General features: G+C 39.7%; 1 protein-coding gene across 16 annotated transcripts in view; it reads left to right on the forward strand.

Annotated features, from left to right (window-relative positions):
• The window catches only part of ptprsa (protein tyrosine phosphatase receptor type Sa), a 242,357-nt gene that overhangs the window by 143,001 nt on the left and 86,964 nt on the right, over positions 1 to 12,392 (forward strand). For 8 of the 16 annotated variants that reach the window (XM_034213083.1, XM_034213086.1, XM_034213088.1 and 5 more), the window contains 2 exons: positions 5,373 to 5,561; positions 7,677 to 7,685. In XM_034213083.1, the coding sequence (XP_034068974.1) occupies positions 5,373 to 5,561; positions 7,677 to 7,685 (198 nt within the window). The remainder of the gene's footprint in view (positions 1 to 5,372; positions 5,562 to 7,676; positions 7,686 to 12,392) is intronic. The other 8 variants (XM_034213087.1, XM_034213089.1, XM_034213092.1 and 5 more) reach the window with 1 other exon arrangement.

Below are 12,392 nucleotides of genomic sequence, written 5' to 3' on the forward strand. Positions count from 1 at the left end.
TTGGATGTAAATGTTGCCCTTGGTGGCTAGATTTGCTAGGTGTGGAGAATACCAATGGGACATCAGACATCTTTCCGGGAACAGAGCAGGGGGGTAGAGGTTGAGTGCTTGCTGTATAATAACCATTATTCAGCTGAGATGGCTATCCAGAGAGGGCTATCGGTGCTGGGGCCAGAGACACTGTGATTAGATTTCCCCTGTGTTGCTATTCTTCTCTGTCCCTGGATCTTTCAATCTAACTGTTCCCCTGACTCCCTTTGTACAGTAACACTTCAACAGGAATCCCATTGGTTATAGAGCTTGGGGAATGCAATGCATTGAAGATACAGATTATTCTTAACTTTAATAGGTTTTGTTTGGAAGATACACATTTGGCTGCATACCAAAGCAAATTACCATGTATCAAACGCAGACAAGAGCTATTTGTAAGAAAATACCAGGATGCGTCACCTGATATCAGACATTCTGTTCAAAAGCTGATGGCTTTTATCAACTTTACTTTACAGCACAACCAAGTGCACACAAATAGATTGATTTTGTTCACAAATGTAAAGGACACGTCTAAAGTCTTAAGCCTTCTCTGAATGAAGTGATGTTTACTTAGTTCTTATAAGTCAAGCCTGTATAGTCATTGTAACGCAAGCCATTTAAAAAAGACGATGTGGCATAGATCATCATGCATACATTCATTCTAGAAAGTAGTCTCCCCGACATACAGCTGAAACCCAGGTGTAGCACAGAGCCTCCCTATTAAAAACAGACACTTCTCTTTTCCCTGGCCTGCCTGTTTGATGGGAACATTTCTGTCTGTGTTATAGGCGCAGAGCAAATGAAACTGTGTTGTCTAGTATCCCAGCAGCTGGGTCTGCCCATTAGTTAAACATCTACTTGTGTGTGAAAAAATAGCATGCCATTTGTAATCTTTAACCACCTTCACTATATGTATCATTCTTTCTTTCGGTGGACCTCTGTTTCCTTGTGTATCTCTCTCTCTTTCTCTCTTCCCTTGCCCTAACCCCGTCTCCCCCCTGCAGTCCCTCTGTGGTATTAATGCACAGGCCTGCTTAAAGCCTGTGTCTCTATGCTGTTGCGCTGGATAATCAGTTAACCTGATTACACTGCTGATGAAATTAAATAATTTCAGTAAGTGAAAATAATAATATGAGTAATGGGTGCAGGGGACGGTGGAGAACCCCACCGCATGTGCTTTAGTCAGGTTTTACCTCCCTCTCTCTCTCCCTCCCTCCCTCTCTCTTACTATAGCTCTCACCATGAGGTAATTGATGGCTCAGAACAATCACATTTGAAGCCAGTCCGTCAGAGATGTTGACATTAGATGAATATGGATGACAAGTGCAGTATATAAAGATCCATATACAGTATAATATATTGACCAGCACTCAGGACTACCAATTGATCAGGGGCTAGAGAAAGGCACTGGATGACACATTTAATCTCAACATCCTTATGTATAGTGATGTAGAACTCTGAACAGTTACGACTGTCCTGGACATAGATTTACTCAAAAGAGATTTTGTTGGTTTAGTAGCAGTGAATTGACCGGGATTTGTCAGCAGAGGAAATGGGTTTATAGGGCAGACCTTTTAAGAGGGCCACACTTTGCCTGATAAAAAAGCAGAACGCAACAGCAGGCATGAGTGTGCAGATTAACAGCCGGGCAGTCGCTAATCTAACCACAGGCTGATTAAAGGCTTTGCACCTGTCACTTGTGTAATGGTATTAAATGGCGAAATTAGAGACAATTATGGATAATGATGGCACTCAAGCCAACCAAAAAAACAAACAAAGAGAATGACAAAAGTCAAAATCTAGATCAGATCAACTCGAGCCTGTTTGAGCCTTGGACCAAGCCAGCTGTTGTGTGGAGTAGACTGTACCATAACTTTTGATATGTTTCCCTCTTTAATGACTATAATTAAGATTTGCATTCTGTTAGTTGTGATCTTTGAAACCTGTCCAAATCCTATTGAATCGTTATTGTAAGAGGATATGCATTCTTTATTGTTGAGATCATGTTTTGTGCAGATAAATAATCTTTCATCTGATTTACTACTCAATTGTCTTTTTGGTGGCATTTGTCACTGCTGCAGACGTGTTGTACATAGTAGTAGGGTAGAGTTCCAAACTGAGCTGTCAATCATCATGTGCTGACAAGTATGCAACTGACGGATTTCAAAATCAATAGGATGCCTCAAAAAGGCTTTGTGGCAACAACGTGTTAGTATTTTGTAACCTAATTGTTATCAGATTCTTTCAATCAGGAAGGTGATCAAAATAATGGTGTTCATTTATCTTTGTAAATATCTTTGCTTTTGCATTTATACTTTGATAAAGACAATTAAATGTGATTTATGGTGTCTAAGATTAAACAAAGAAAATCAAAGTCGATGTGGTACTTAGGATGATTATTGGCCTAAGTGACAAAGGCTGCTTCAGGCAAAATAAACAGCGACGTTGTCATTGACCAATAGTTTACACGTGTGAATTCTATTTGGCCTGTGAAGATTTGTCATCACAGAGAACCCCCATTACACATCATAGAAATGCAATTGCTAAGCCATTTTGGATGACTGGCCCTTTAGGGATTCTAGGATACTATCAGCCCATGTCATTGGTTCTCCCCTTCACATTCAGGCTGGCTAACCCTGAAGTAACACTCCTTCGATGAGTGATCTATTTATTTGTGCATGGCCGCCTTTATCGACATAGCCTGTAAGCTTCAGGGGGAAAGATGGTATCAGATTATATTCCTGGGGAAGTAAGCAACCAGCATACATGCAATTTATTTAGGAATGGCTTTCGGTGCTGTATCAGGTAAGAGCAGCTGTAATGATAGCATCATCTCTCCATGAATCCACCATCCCTGCTTCTTGTTTACTGCTGTTTTGGTTGGTTTGTTTGTTTGCCCACCTTTTCCTGCCCCCCCCCCCTTATTCCTTCAGGCAGATTCCCTCTGTCAATTGCCTTATCTCATTAGTCTCAAATCCACTTACTCAGTTAATCTTTTCTAGCTTCATTAATGTAGTCTGTTCAGGCCTCTATCTACCTTATTCATACAATAAAGGCAGAGTTTATGACACGCAAAGTACAGATAGGCCTCTCTGACATAGAACACATCAGATTGAACGCCCCGAAGAGCAGCCCAGAATCCCTTTTAGCAGACAGAAGTAGCTAAAGGGATACAGGAGTGCGGCACCTTTTATGGCATCTTGTACATCGATCATTGATGACATGAATAGGAATTTGTGAGTACATATTGCTTTCTTGTTCTGAAACTCCTAAAGTGAAGTGTTAGCTTGCTTCTTAGGCTTCAGGGTAACTTGGTATACAGAGATGATACAGGGATGACCATTAATAATCCATGAAGAGGATACAGCACAGAGCCATAGTGTAAACGCCTGTTCCTCTGTGAACTTAGCATTGAAATATTCATTGTGCTCTGCTGTTGTCATCTTGAGTTAGAAACCTGTTTGGACTTTTTTCTGAGACCCTCTTGTTCCTTCTTCTGTCGTCCCATATGACATTTATTTAAAAGATTAACAATGTCAAAAACTAAACTTGCATGAACTCACCACTCTCACAACCCAACTGCCTGTAATGTGCAAAGTTTGTGCTTTAAGAAAAAAAGTTTTTTCTTTTGGTGACAGAACAATAAAAGATAACAAAATACCTTATGGGCAATTCTTAAATTTGAACTATGTCAATATATATATATTTTGTATCCATTGTTTCAATGTTGCCATACTTTGAATATTAAAAACATTGCTGCCATCATTCAAAATGACACATTGTTTAGCAAAACTTGATGGATTAAATATATTTTAACCATCATGATGTCCTTCCTTAAATTCTTATTTGTATAAAGTGCTAACTGAAATATGGAATAGCTCTCTGTGTTCATGAAAGGCCGACAGACAAACCATGCGTCTAAGGTGATGCGACTCAACTTAGTGTGTACCAAATGTCCCATAATGTGGCTTTCCCCAGCTCTGGATGACACCACCATGATGTCTTCTGAGTGGACATGAGCTCAAAGGCTCTCAAAATGAACAGTGACTTCTGCCTTGCCATTGGTCAGCCTCTTATTCACTCAATATTCTCCAAGTTGTGATGTGGCCCTGGGCCTCTGATGCATATTACAGCTCTGAGTGTCCCTCCTCCCGTCTCTCATCTTCTATAAGTATGAGTCACTGTTCTGGCTCGAGTCAGGGTATATGTCAAGCGATCTGACCCATGGGACTAATTGCCCCAGGAAAGTAAGAAGTCTACATTAGAAGAACAGTGACCACAGAGCGAACTACTCTGTCGACTCTTAACAGTCAAATAATTGCTCAATCATGCATGAGTATTAGCTGCAATGATATCTCTATCTTTGCCGATGTGATGGTTCCGGAATGAGTGTAGCAATAAAGAAAGTCAAAGAGGCTTAAATCTTACCATTATTACAAAGCCTTACGCATTTAATGCCGAGTGAAATTCACCCGATTGGTATTCAGTCCTAGGCTTTCGATGGTTATAGTGTGTCTTAACCAAGTGGTGGTTTTACAGAGCTCTGTGTAACCTCAAATTGAAATGACGGCCCTTTATTTTCCTGAACATGGGGAAACGTGATGAAGAAATTGCTGGGATTACCAAGCTTTGCTTCTGGTATTTATATTCATTAATTTTATCTTCCTCTCATCTGTGTTGCATTTTAAGACATGTGTTTATACTTGTTGTAATGGAAATATGTGCAGGGAGTCAGTGTCCTCTAGGACATTTGATTAAGACACATGATTATATTAATGGACAAGATCGTTGGTATTAGAAATGCAGTGGTTAGTAGATAATGGCTACAGGATGATTTATCAAACCATTAGAAAGCTCATTAATGTTCTGAGAAAGAGGAATATAACACAAACCTTATCCTGGTCTTTGTTCTTCGACCTCTCCGATGCCCCAGTGCAGCCCTCTGGTACATTCAGATTCATAATGAAAATAATTAATTGAAACATATTCATATAAGTCTTATCTCAATTGGTTTATTAATGTATCTGGCTACTGTACATGGCTGGCTATAATCTCTCATTTCTGAGGTGCATTTGTCTCATTGGTCAAAATATGTAATTCCAAATGTCTCCTTCTCACAGGTAAAAGTAAATTCAAAAAATGCTCAGTGTCATTTCACTTTTATAATTGACTGGGTCTTATTTTAGTTCAATCGCTATTATGTGTTACAGCCCTCAGTTCTATCAAAAATGAAAATGTGTATACAAGGATAACAAATACTTTGAATGACAACTGCGTTTTAATCGAAAAACCTGGATTTGCAAGTCAGATGGCTTATCCCTCTTATTTTCTTCTTTTTACAGAGGACCTACTCCCACCAGGCTTCCCTAACATTGACATGGGTCCTCAACTTAAAGTGGTGGAGCGCACTCGAACAGCCACCATGCTCTGTGCTGCCAGTGGCAACCCTGACCCCGAAATCACCTGGTACAAAGACTTCCTACCCATTGACCCAAGTGCTAGTAATGGGCGAATCAAACAGCTGAGATCAGGTAAGGAATCCCGAGCATTGTGTTGATATCTTTTTCCCTTCTTACGAGCTTGAGCTCTTCTTTGATTACACAGGACATTTTATAGCAATAGTTGTTGTTTTGTGCTTGCCGCTAATGTGACTCCAGTGCCCAGTGTTTTTGAACACACATTATTCGGAAAAGTACAGAAGTGTCCCTGAAAGTACTTTTTAACAAATGTACTTATTTACTGCACAAAGTGAAACCATATCATTTTGAGGTGGACCTGACTTGAGCTCAAGAAAAACTATCCTTTGTTTTTTTTAGGTTGATTATCAAACTGATCTGAGTAAGGTTGCAGTACAAGAGATCTGAGAATCAGCATATATATTAAAAAAAATCATGTTGAAGACCTGAATTTACCAAAAGTGCAGATCAAACTGTCTGATGTTGAACCAAAAAAAAAGCTGTTCAACTATAATTAAAGCATTTAAAAATCAGCTCATGGGGGCAAGCTCTATTTTGTAGATGACAACTTGAGAAGCATGCACCAGTGTACATTTCATTGATTATGGCCATTATACTCTGACCATGAATCATATCAATAAATCTGTTGTTGAAATTGAGGTTCAAAATGTCACAGAATATCACTGATTTAGGTCAAATACTTCACAACAAGCCAGAAATGTGTCATAGTAGACAATGAGAGCAAAGCCAATATTCTACTGACACAACTCAGTGGTGTATATGTTGTCTTTTTCCCACCCCAGTGAGAGGCCCAGTAAAGCAAGGCCTAATTATATTGCTAATTAAGTGCAAGCCCTGGAGTAGCCGTGGGCAATAAGGGGTAGATATTTTAGGTCGATAATTTGTTACCATTTGAAAAATCCAATGACTCCCCATGAGCTGTACACTCAAAATAATCAATTTGTCATCTCATTATTTATGTCTTGCCTAGTCCATAGATGATTTTATTTGAGATACGTTTTATATTTAGTGCACAGATTTAGGGTATTTGCTGTCTCTGAAAACATTGTTTCTCGGTTCATATTGGCCCGAGGAACTCCTCTGCGGATGTAAGCTCTTCACTAAGGTGCTTTGGAGAATGCTGTCAGCTAGTGCTGTAGACTTTAGTTTGAGGACAAAGAGCGTCCACAAGGGACTCTTTGGAAGAGAGTTCTAATGTAAATGTTGTCCCCTAATCTGTTCTTATTGCACTGCCAGACTTATTCTTAGAAATTGAAGGTGCACAGGGGTCTTCTTGTAAACTAACCAACGTTTTTAACACAGTTTCTTTTTAACAAACATATGAAGTGAATCCTTAAGGTCTAACTAACATGTTAGTGCCATTTTTTGCCATGTAAATCAAACAAGATTGTTTCTAATTTGAAATGTAGCAAAAAGTGGTCAAAAACTCGACATGGTATCTTTAACCTTTCAGATGCTCTGGCAGGTAATCGTAATTAGGTTGTAATAACAGCATTGAATATTTTACATTCAGGTTTTTTTTAATTATTTCATTTTAGATAAATAGGTGGTAGGAATGTACCTCATGTTACTTTCTTTAGGTTTGAAATAGCCATATGTAAGGCCGGCTCTTTGGGTTACCTGTTGACATTTTAACATGATTTTGTGCGTTTTAAGCCTCTGGGGATGATAACACGAATGATTGTATCTTCTTGTCTGTGTTCTAACCTCTCTATCATCTGTCTCTGTCACGATTTTGTCAATTGTCTTTGTATGTCCTGTCTAACCGAAACACACTGATGTTTGGTTGTCTCTATCTACATGTATTGTGTCTGTATTTGTGTATGAAACTCAGATGTGTTTCACATTGCAGAGTCTTCAACACATTTCATGTGGCTGAGAGCCATTACCAGCTAATAAAATAAACATAGGACTAAACTTTTTTTAATTAAAATTGACACCAAAAATGTGTACAATAACTTCCTTTATAATCACTATAAATTGAAAATAGAATCCATGTTACATGACTTGAAAATGCAATGCTCCTTTCATGGTAACTCATGATAAAACTGCTAACATTAGATGGGGAAAAAAGACCCAACTAAACTGTGGTCCCTTAAATTCTTGCATGACAATCCCTTTTAACCTCAACCTAAAATGAACTATGTTGTTCTTCCCCTTCATTTTCAGAATCCTTTGGTAAGTGTCTTGCAAAGCAGAAAAAGCCCACCCACTCTCCTTGAAGCAGATGGCATACTACTTTCCAAAATGCATGCATCCTCTGCGCTCCCCTCACCCTTGTCCTCTTTTGCCACTTGTTCCCTATGTTCTGTTTCTATTTATGCTCAACTTTTACTTTTGTTTCACCCACACTCCTTATGCCAACGTTATCCTCTTTCACCCCCCACACTGGAACTTAGAGAGGCAAATCAAGGACAAGCACCAGCACAAGTTTGGACACTGGTTAGGCATTACAGCCCACCTTTAAGCAGCACAGTTTTTATGTATATGGGGAAAAGCTGCTGAGCATGTCTTTAATGACAACATCCTGCCTCACATTAATGCTCATCTGCATTATAACTGTACTGCCTGGTTCAACCACCTTTTCTACAATGTTTTAGCAGCTTTACTGGACCACCTGTGGTCAAAAGTACCCTGTGCAAGGTTACCTTGGAAGTGGAAGATGCCTTATGCACTTTTCCCTAACAATTGTTCTCCAAATGTTACATTGCAAATGCGTTATGTCACGTCAAGGTTTTTCTCTCTGCTGTGTTGCAAGACAGCAGGCTTTGGGAAATAATTGAACTCCGCTTGAATTCAAGACAATTATTTATTTGCAGTCACAGTCTACAGTATTTCTTTTGTGTTCTTGCTGGGACATATAGCAAACACAATCCTCCGAAAATACACTCTTGTTTATACTCAAGAGTGAACAGTCAAACTTTAGAATACAATAGCAGCTTTACTATCCAAGAATACCCTTGGAAAGTGAAGCAAAATCTGAGAGGGCCTGAAAGAATCTTGAGTTCTTTCCAGGTAAATGTCTCTGCAAGAACGCAGTACGGCTGAACTCTCCAATCCCACACTTGGGCTGGGTCGACCCTCTGGTCTTGGCCAAATATTTTCACAGGAGAGAATTTAATTTTATTGCCAAATTGGCACACATCTGCACTGGCTTACAAATCCCAACCTAAGGCTCGGTTGCCCATGTTAGAGTACAAAGGCTCAAGTGATAGTTACATTTGACCACATGTTGTACTCCTCCTGACTTCTTGAACCACTTGTAAAAATATACCCAGCCACTTTAAGCTGGGTTTGTTTTACTTACAGGTCAAACTATGTGTGTTTGTAGGAGGGCAGAAAAGGAAATTACTTTCCCTTGTTTCAATACCAAGACTCTCGTAAGCTAATGTTAGCGTTTTCTACTGCCCTTTTGGTTTTAAAGCTCATTCAGCAGCAATGCAGGATTTATGCTGATGAGAAAAAGGCCTGCATGCTCAAGCCCCATAGACTGCCATCTTTTCATGTCCTCAGCACTTTGAGTAGCCATTTTGGATCTCACTTATAGAAATCCAACCGCAGAATGAAAAGAAACAGTTATTTTGGCAATCTTTGAATGGCTATTTTTTGATTATTCTGTTGATCTGAATGCTGTTAATGTTAATGCTTTTAAAATTGTTTGGGGCTACCTGTCCTGACCTCATTTGCTTCAGGCACACTCAAGTCCATATGGGTGACTCTCATACAGTAGATGCTCTCCCATAGATGGTATAGTAAAATTGAAGGGAACATGGGAAGTGGGTTGGAAAACATGAGTTTGAAAACATACTCAGTCTCCAGCTACTGAAAATGAATCCTCCACGTGTCTCATGTGACTTTCGACTCCTCTTATTTTGAAAACCAAATCAACAATACATAAGAGATTTGATTGTTGTACAATTTAATCATTAAAACCAATGTTATTATAGTTTTGATTCCAGGAAGATAGAGCTATATTTGTTTATTAGATAGCTGCCTAGTTGGCTGACCCATTCTTTATGAGTCAAACCATGCTGTGCTGGCGGGGCAGTGATATTTGCACCAGGGTCCCCTGAGGAGCTCCTCTAGAGATGTGGAGGGAGCTTGACATTTCTCCCCAAGTCCCTGTGGCTGCCGACCCCAGGCCGTCGCTGGCCTTGTCAGCCAGAGCAGATTAACCAGAGGCCAGAGAGACATTGAGAGGATTGTGAAGAGTGCATATTCATAAAGATTAAGGTCCTCTTTTTTAAATATAAAGGTTTAAAATCATGACCCGACATTGGATGGCTCCCCTGGCACTCACACACACAGCTTCATGCACATCCCAATGTGACTCTTGCATAGTTCAATTGTCCTTAATCTAAAATTAGCAAGAGAATGATCATATTTGTTGACATCAAAGCTGCTCTGCAGGTAGTGGCTAGAAGCTCTGCAGATGTGGTAACAACAGCCAGGTTTTTGTTGAGACCTGCTGCGACTGCACTGAGATCGCAGAGGGTGTCTGTGCTGATGAGAAGGTCAGCCAGACACCCTCTGGAGGGTGGTGAGACTTTGACACTTGGCCAATCACGCAAACCCTATCTGACTCAGATGGGCAACATCTCTGGCCAAATTGCCTCTGGCCAGACTATTGCCTCAATAATATTTTAATATATTCAGAGGGTGGTTTAACAAAACAGCTGGGGTGTTCCGTGGAGCAAATAATGCCGCGTTTGATAATGCGAGGAGGTCGACAGCCCATTGAGATATATTTAGGTCATTGTCACCCTAAGCAGATCAACCCCTGGTCGACCAAAGCATAGAATGGGAGCTTATGGCCATTAGGTTATGTGCCTGTAGTACAGGTGGATTTGCCAATGTAATTGAATACCTGCTACCCTCTCACGACCCAGCCTGCCTGGTCAGATCCTTGGTTAAGTTTCAATGATATCTTTTCATGCTGCTTTACTATTCAAATAGCAGAAGTTCCAAGGACCTGTGTCATTCATATCCTTTTAATGTCTTTATATTTTTTGTTGGAACCAATTCCTTTGACATTAAAAACCTCCATCTTTTATCCCTCATTTTCCTAATTACTTTCCTCTCTTTTTTCTGTCCCTCTTTTGTTGCGCAGTCCTTCAAAGGTCCAGATGTAATGGCCTTTTCCTTTACAAACCTGCTTATTAACATTAACCTTATCCTAACCTCAACCTAACTTTGACCTTAACCTCACCTAACCTTTAGCTAGTAACCCCTTAACCCAAACAAAAAATTCACCACTGATAAAGCGAAATAATGCAGCCTTTAATCAAACTCTAACTCGATAACAATGTAACCTTCCCAGAGCCCTGTCCTCTGTCTTGTGATTATCTATGATTATGTGGTCTCTAAAATCATTGCAGAAATGATTCAAATGTCACTGTTGTTTTGCCTGGTTTTTCAATGAAGCTAAACTATCTCTGTTGCAAATGTATGCATTTAATAACACTTTTTTTTATCGTTTATTTGAACCGGGACAGTGCACATTAATGAACATTTTAAACAAAATAATGCTTTCAAATGTAAATGAGCCGGATTTTTAGCTTTGAGCTCATTTCTATCCATAGTCCCGTCACATACAACATTTATGAACATAACATTTATATACATGGCAAACAGAAATACATGATATGCAGAAAGAGCATGAGCAGCATACAAGCATTTACCACACTTAGTGCGGCTAAACAGAATACCGAGACCTTGTAAGTGAAAAGTATTCAAGAATACATAACGATCAATGCAAAACGCATTTGCCACTTATATTAGACAATGTGAGAATAATAATAAATTATAAAATGGGATTATATTTTTTAATGAGTAGTCAGTATGGCTAATCCCAGTAAATGTTCACTTTATAAAGATACAGTTGAACTGATTTGTTTAATATGATAATGGTATACTATGATTGACATTTTTGATAAGTGCACATAAACACAGTGTAAAGCAACTTTAAATAAAATCCACCTACTGTAGGTACATTGCAAACCAGGCAGAACTTAAACTCAGTGATATCCTCCTACCTGCTGGTATCACAACAGGCACCTCTGTATGTAGAGCTGAAACAATAATCAGAAGGTTTTGAAAGTTACATCCCACTGCCCAGCCACCCACAGCCCTAAATGTACCGTATAGGACAATTGCTGGCGCCACTTTATACATTAAACCATTTGTTGGTCCAGCTAGTTGGTATGATGCCAGTTTGCTGTATTCAACTTGCATGAATGCCTGTCCACACAAGGGCCAAGCCTGAAATATCAGGTTCAACGGGCAGTGCGTACCCTTACCCTCAGCTCTCTGCCTGTAAGCAATCTATGCAAAGTAAGGTACCTCTCGGCCTTGGTGGTGCCCTGCTGGCACTCTCAAGGGATGGCCATGGGCACGTTGTAGCCATTGAGTCATCCTTAGACTTAGAAAGGGCGACTAAGAGAAAGGCAAAAGGGAGGAAACTGTGGGAAAGTCCGAGACATACACAAACTCTGAAATGGGGATAAAGAGGGAGGAATAGAGGCAAAGATAAACTAAGAAAAGAAAGAAAGATTTAGGAAAGACATTAAGGAAACAATGAGCAAAGAAAAAAAGCCAAGAGAGGAAGGACAGTTTCATTCTTGGCAGAGAGGGGGTTGCAGTTAAGCTGGCTTCCCTACCTACACCCAAAGCACTGCCTATAAGGGATCCTTTTTAAATCACAGTAACAACTCAGGCTACTTTTAAAAGCCCACCAGCCACTGACTGGACAAGCTCAATATTGTATTGTTCTAATGGGACATTTGGCTTGTAGTCAGGCATGTAACACAACACGGACCATAAACAAAGAATAGGGAAACATACAACTCTCAGTGAAATGAAAAAAGTCACAGTTTAGCAGGTTTA

This window comes from Gymnodraco acuticeps, unplaced genomic scaffold (assembly GCF_902827175.1).
Source record: "Gymnodraco acuticeps unplaced genomic scaffold, fGymAcu1.1, whole genome shotgun sequence".
NCBI lineage: Eukaryota > Metazoa > Chordata > Actinopteri > Perciformes > Bathydraconidae > Gymnodraco > Gymnodraco acuticeps.